At 34.1% G+C, this 7,962-nt stretch overlaps 1 protein-coding gene across 1 annotated transcript in view; it reads right to left on the bottom strand.

Annotated features, from left to right (window-relative positions):
* The window catches only part of LOC136825262 (chitinase-3-like protein 1), an 18,720-nt gene extending 18,002 nt beyond the window's left edge, over positions 1-718 (bottom strand). The window contains exon 1 of the mRNA XM_067081318.1: positions 560-718. Within this exon, the coding sequence (XP_066937419.1) occupies positions 560-614 (55 nt within the window). The 5' untranslated portion in view covers positions 615-718. The remainder of the gene's footprint in view (positions 1-559) is intronic.
* Positions 719-7,962: the final 7,244 nt, after the last annotated feature.

Here is a 7,962-nt window from a genome sequence, read left to right as displayed (position 1 = left end):
TGAAACAAGCCCAACTTAGGGGCCATTGACTTGACATTCAATTATTATTATTATTATTATTATTATTATTATTATTATTATTATTATTATTATTATTCAGAAGATGAACCCTGTTCATATGGAACAAACCCACCACAGGGGCCATTGACTTGAAATTGAAGCTTCCAAAGAATTTTAGTGTTCATTCGAAAGAAGTAACAGAAGGTGATGTGAAATACAGAAAGGGGAGATCAGTTGTTACTAAAACAGATAAATTAACAAATCAATAAGTAAGTAATAATGTAAATAAAATATTGGAGCAGGTATTTTGCGATACGTATCGTAGTGTTTCAGTAAGAGGGATAATGGTAGTTAATTATTTAGCGATTTCACGTTGTCTGGGGCTCAAGCACAGATGCTCATTCAAGGTATCATCCGGCAATTATCTAAAACCAGAAACAATCTGATGATGATTTCTGACAATGAATAGAAACCTTTTGTTGCCTTTTAGCCTTGAGGCCTCCAACTTCAACAGTCATTCAGAAAGTGCTTTCGGACGAAGCAAAAAGTCTCATCTTACCCGTGGCAGCAACAACCGCGCAGGTGCCCAGCAGTAATAGCCAGAGTAGCTTCATGGTGGCGTCCCTTCTTCAAATAAGGATTGCCTGACGAGCCCGCATTATTTATAAATAAATGCCCATTTTTTGCAGTCTTTTTTTTCTCTACAAAGAGAATCTTATCTTTCTCGCCAGATGATATTCCTGCAAGCAGCGACAAAAACGCGACGTTTCGCGTCTTGTTCTTTCGTTGTGAGTGAGATTCTTAGGTTTTGCAAGTGGTGCACTGTAGGCATTACCGCTAGCGGATCCAGAAAATTTTCATTTGAGTGGGCACCAATTTTCATATATACATATATATACATATATGTATGTATATATATGTATAATATATATACATACACATATACTTATAAAATTTTCTCAAAATGTTATAATTTCTATAATAGATTTTTCATTTTTTCCCATTTTTATATTTCTCATTTATATTTTATGTTATTATTACCTAAATCTCCAATACATTTATTTTGTCGTTATTTTTCAAGGGGGGGGGGTTGTGCACGCGCCCAGGTACTTCCCCTGGATCCTCTAGTTGGCATTACTTAATGAGGTTCTTTGCGGCGTCCCTTAGGCCCCTAACTGCAACCCCTTTCTCTCCTTTGACTGTAACCTCGTTCATCCTTTTTCTTCCATCTGACTTTCCTCAACCCTCTCCGAACGTTTGTTTCACATGGCAGTTGCAAGGTTTTCCTCCTGTTACACCTTTCAAACCCTCTTTACTTTCAATTTCCCTTTCAGCGCTGAATGGCCTCATAAGTCCCATCGCTTGGCCTTTGGCCCAAATCTTATATTCCATTCCATTCCCTAATCATTTTCTGTTTGCTGATTTTTATTTTCTGAAAATCCAAACTTTCGGTATGCCAATGCTTAATTCAGAACTGTCTTTGTTATCATTCATGTCAGTAAACTATGATTTCTCTCAGGTCTTGTAACTTGTAACTTCATAGTCATTTCTATGAACGAACAAGATCGTATGACAACAAGTCACCCATAACTTTTCTTAAAATCTGATGATATTTGAATTACATTAACGAGATCACTGTCTTCTGCTCATGTTTACGAAATACTTTATCTCAACTAGTGTAGGTCTCAAACATCGTTGTTACGCATCGAGGAATTCAGAATTACATGAGACTTTCCTTCTATCCTCAAAGTGGTTGGCGCCAGAAGGACAGGCCTATCCGTTCTCAGCAAGGAAGCTTGAATTTCAAGTCAGTGGCACCTGTGGGATCGTTCCATATGAATAAGGTTCATCTTCTGAATATTAATATATTCTTTGGAAGCTTGAATTTCAAGTCAGTGGCCCCTGTGTGGCTTGATCCATATGAATAGGGTTCTTCATCTTCTGAATAATAATAATAATAATAATAATAATATTTTACTGAAGCGAAAGTGACACCCGGAGGCCTTTCAGTGACGTCATCAGCTGTGACATTGAAGGAGATATCGCCCCGTTGGCATTTTCCCAAAAACATAATGTTGTTGATAAGGATTCGGTTTACGTCTTTGAAAAGAGTACTGTACTCCCAAGGTCAATTTTCAATCTCTCGTTGTTTATTTAGCTGAGGGCTTTTATACAGTAGATAACGAAGAGACGCGTTCGTTGGCAATGAAATTTAAAGTAATGGCACTTGGGACAAAGTAAGGTATTTTTTTTAAGCTTTTTATCAGTTTGAAAATGAGTTTCCTTCTGTACGGAATGAAAAGGCATCCAAGTTCGTTCATATATATATATATATATATATATATATATATATATATATATATATATATATATATATATATATATATCTATCTATATATATATATATATATATATATATATATTTGTATATACACATATATTTTAGAATAATATAATACATACATATATATATATATGTATTTTGAATAATATATATACATATATATATATATATATATATATATATATATATATATATATATATATATATATATATATATATATACAGTATATATGTGTGTGTATATACGTGTGTATGTTTGTCAAAGCCTACCTAGTATTACCCCATTACTTCCTTTCTGCTAAATGACAGTAACTAATAAGAACTTTGACCAACAGTAAAGAAGGAATTTGAAGTGAAAGAAAAGAAACTACTTATTCAGCAATGGAAAATTCGACGGTGCATTGACGTCTATATAACGAAGTGCATTTATCTCCTGTTACGCAAAACGAGGAACAGCCGTCAGCGTTCTCACGGTAATGTAACAGTTCGGAACTTCCTGAGAACCTGGCGGAAACTGAATTTTGTACCTTATGTAATGAGGACAGAGTCTATCAAGCTTATAAATAGCCCAGGGTCTTTTAATGCCCACACAAATACACACGCGCACTCAAGAAAGCAACGACACAGCAAAACTTTTATATATATATATATATATATATATATATATATATATATATATATATATATATATATATGATATATTTTATCACATCACCGTGATTCATATACAATCAGTAAGCTACAAACATCCTTTAATATCCAATTCGCTCTACCTCGGAAATAATATATTTTCATATATGTTACCGAAGGGGAATTTTTTAGTTGATAATAAGTTCGTCGTCCTGTGGGCTCGAACCAGCGAAGGACAAGAACTCAGGACTACAGTGGACGCATTAACCCACGTTTGTAGCTTACTGATTGTACATGAATCACGGTGATGTGATAAAAAGTCATAATATGGCTGCATGCAACAAACGCACTACACGGTTAGCATGGCAGAGTCGGGTGGATATCGTCTCTAAATACAAACACCTGAGTTCGATGGGGGATTGGTATATGGGAGACGATATCCACTTATACCTCACTTGCTGGCTGCGTGGGTTAATGCGTCCACTGTAGTCCTGAGTTCTTGTCCTTATTATCAACTAAAAAATTCCCCTTCGGTAACATATATGAAAATATATTATTTCCGAGGTAGAGCGAATTGGATATTAAAGGACGTTTGTAGCTTGCTGATTGTATATGAATCATGGTGATGTGATAAAAAGTCATAATATGGTTGCGTGCAACAAATGCACTACATGGTTAGCATGGCAGAGGTGGGTGGATATCGTCTCTAAATACAAACACCTGAGTTCGATGGGGGATTTGTATATGGGAGACGATATCCACTTATACCTCACTTGCTGGCTGCGTGGGTTAATGCGTCCACTGTAGTCCTGAGTTCTTGTCCGTCACTGGTTCGAGCCCATGGGACGACGAACTTATTATCAACTAAAAATTCCCTTCAGTAACATATATGAAAATATATAATTTCGAGGTAGAGCAAATTGGATATTAAAGGACGTTTGTAGCTATACTGATTATATATATATATATATATATATATATATATATATATATATATATATATATATATATATATATATATATATTGTTATATTGCCAGCCTTGGCTTGGCTAAGCAACAGAATGCTATAAAATTGCTGACAGTAAACAAAACAAAAACTGAGATAAATGGAAAGAAGAAGATTACTGACCTTAGGTGCTCTTTTTTGTCAAGTTACTTCGAGGCATAATTATACCCAGTTAACAATTAATTAGATTTACTTAACAATTAATAAAAATAGTTTACAAATTAATTATAACTAGGGACACACGTGATTAATCAAATAAGATTTATATAATTAGAGGGCGGTGCTACAAAAGTTGGTATTCCATGTCCCATTGCACATGGATGGGTCCAGACGACAAATGGAAGGACGAGCTTAGATTTTCCGATTTCACTCATGATAAAGAGATCCCTCTGAAAGAGAGAGGTGTTAAATTAGCTATAGACCTAGCATGAATTAAGGCAATAACTCTATACCAACGAGATATCCTAACTTGCTACAATACCACGCCCGAATGCTTAAAGTTTGCTCTAATCAATCGGGCGGCACATGGACGGCACGGCCAGTCAAAATACACTTGATTAGCACTGTTTCTAACCTGAATTAAGTAAGCATGAAAATGATGGGCAGTGGCTGGGGGAAGGGTCGACTAGGGAAACAAAAGGATGATTTACTGAGATGAACATAGAGAAAGAATTACACGTGGTGGATCACAGGATCTACTTGGAGGGGTTCATTAAAAAGTCGAGCAGTATTTCAGTAGGAGGAAAAACCGGCCGCCAAATACTCGAGTTCATCTTAGGCATACCATAGGAATCCAAAGGAGCTATCCAGTATAGGGTTATGCTGAACTGAGGCCTGTCACACATGGGGCAAGGGTTGGCAGTCCTGTGGAATGAGTGAGTGGGAAAAATAGACGTCCACTCTCTATTAAGGGCAAAACACATCAGAGAATGAACCCGAGCATGCCAGGGTGATTGCGAGGCCGGAGAGACTCACGGCCCAATATGGCCGCCGCTTCAGATAGCGACTTCCAACTTCTGTAGTGTCTCTCTCGCAGCATCCTGGAATGACACAAAACATTTGGCAGCAGAAGATACAGGAAAGAAACAAATTAGAAGATTATGCTAAGTGGGCAGCCATTTGCGCTTCATCTGCGTGGAGGCGGCGATTTTATGAGCAAGAGTTAACCGTGCACATAAAAATATATATATAATATATAGTTATAAATATATGTGTATATATATATGCTGTTTGTATTATATACATTTATAAATATATAAATATGTAAATATATATATATATATGTATATATATATATATATATATATATATATATATATATATATATATATATATATATATATATATATATATATATATATATATATATATATATATATATATATATATATATATATATATATATATATACAGGGTGTTTTGAAATTAGAGGAGGCCCTCTACAGCATAAACTAGGGGTTCTTAACTGGGGGTAAGGGAACCAAATGCTGGGGGTATGGGACTCGATCTCTGGGTACTGGTATTTATTTTATTTAATGTATTAATTTATACTTGGGTGGAATGTTATTTCGAGAGTCAAGTGAAGGGGGTATGGGACCATATTGGACAATCCACTGCGGGTCTGGAATCATCGAACGGTTAAGAACGCCTGGCATAAACTAAAATTGATATGGACAAAAAAAAAGTAAATCAGAACAGGTATTTATTTAAGTTTCTCTCTGAGTATTTAATATTTTGTGTGGCCTCCATCTGCCTGTACCACAGCCTGCATTCTTGAGGGGTATGATTTCAGCAAATCGCAAAAAGCTGAGACTCAAACTCCATTTCCTGAGCACTTCGGTCACTCTCTTGCAGGTTGTTGAGGCTTGGTATACCATCATAGTTCACTGTGCGTGCTTCAACACGATCCTTTAAGATACTACCAATGTTTTCACACACATTAAGGTCAGGGGAGCTACCTGGAAATTCATGTGACGAGTAAAAATCAATACCACTTTTTCGAAGCAGCTCCTGTTTCTGAAGAGCCTTCAAACATGGTGCCTTATCATGCAAAAATGTGACTTATTCAACAGATAACACATTTTCAGGATCTTTGAGGAAAGGAAATACTTCACCAGTAAGCACAGTTTCTCTGAAGTATTTGCCATTCCATGACTGTCCTTTTTCTTTGATGATCCACATTAAACGCTTGGCTGTGAAACAGAGAAAAATTCCCAAACATTCAGGAAATTTCACAACTTGGCAAAAGCGCACATCATCGCTGATATCATCCAACTTTGCAGCCCAAATGATGTCATTTTTATGCTTTGGCTTCCTGTCTGTGTAAATGAAGAATTCATCTGATGCGGCAACATGGAGAAAGTCAGCTTCATCCCAATCTTTTAGAAAAATGAACTACAAAACCATGCACAGTCTTTTCTCTGTTGCTGAGTGATGTTGGGCTTGCTGATAACATGAAATGGTTTGATACCAGATTTTTTCAACTCATGATATACAGCACTATAACTTCTCTTCTTTCCCCTTTTTGTTTCTAGTTCAAGCGCCAATTTACGTAAAGACTTTCTTGTCTATCCACTGCTTCAGCTATGATGTCTTTTGACTCCTGAGAAAGGACTTCAGGCCTTCCAAGATTCTCACTCTTTTTGCGATGACAGTCATATAGATTTTTGTTCCAGTCTCTTTTAACAAAGGATTCATCTCTTTTAATGTATTTAGCTATCCAGGAACGTGAAATGAAGGATGCGGCAGCATCCCTGGCCTCTCTGAACGTTATAGCCCGGATTTGGTTAATCCATTTGATTTACTCCAAGTCGTTAGCCATGGCTGTATCTAACTCCGTCACTCAGTCTGAAAATACAAGAAATGTAAAATGGAAAATAGCTTAATAGAAATTTAAAATAATGTACTTGAAGATAGGCTATAGCAGAAAACTTCATAACTTTCCATATGTCCTGTGGAGGGGGCTCTAATTTGAAACACCTGGATATATATATATATATATATATATATATATATATATATATATATATATATATATATATATATATATATATATATATATATATATATATATATATATATATATATATATATATATATATATATATATATATATATATATATATATATATATATATATATATATATATATATATATATATATATATATATATATATATATATATATATATATATATATATATATATATATATATATATATATATATATATATATATATATATATATATATATATATAAATATATATATATATATATATATATATATATATATATATATATATACAATAAATATATATATATATATATATATATATATATATATATATATATATATATATATATATATATATATATATATATATATATATATATATATATGTTATATTATGGTTAATATAATATCATATTTTATTGAGATTAGAGCATACATCATAGTTTTCTGTCACCCAAGTTCCGACCCCAGAAGGCGTTGTGGCTATTACAGTTACATGCGTATGTATGTGTACTAGCAAAATGGGTAGTATTGTGCAAGTTGAATATTAACTATAAATAACCCCCAAGTGATGTTAATAAAGTTATTTACCCTAATAATACAATATCGGGATCTCATAGAGACTGATCTTTCATTTTAGAAATTAAATGGTTTCCATTACTATTATAGTTGTATAGATATACAATGCACTGAATGACCGAGAACCTCCAAATATGAGTCATGCATTTAATAAAGCGATTATGTAAATGACACATAAAAAATTGATGCCTTTCAATTGAGGATCCAGTATTAAGTGAAAGTAGAAGCTGTTTCATTTCTTTAAAAAACACGTCTTAAATCAATTCTTTTTTATTCATTTTCCTCATAGGGGGCTAGTGCCGTCAGTGCACCTTACACTGTGCACTGTAGGTATTATTCAAGGTTCTTTGCAGCGTCTCTTCCTTACGCCCCAAGCTGCAACCCCTTT

Source organism: Macrobrachium rosenbergii, chromosome 37, assembly GCF_040412425.1.
Source record: "Macrobrachium rosenbergii isolate ZJJX-2024 chromosome 37, ASM4041242v1, whole genome shotgun sequence".
In the NCBI taxonomy this organism is placed as follows: Eukaryota; Metazoa; Arthropoda; class Malacostraca; order Decapoda; family Palaemonidae; genus Macrobrachium; species Macrobrachium rosenbergii.
The sequence above is the reverse complement of the archived record's forward strand: the minus strand, read 5'-3'. Positions and strand labels throughout refer to the sequence as shown.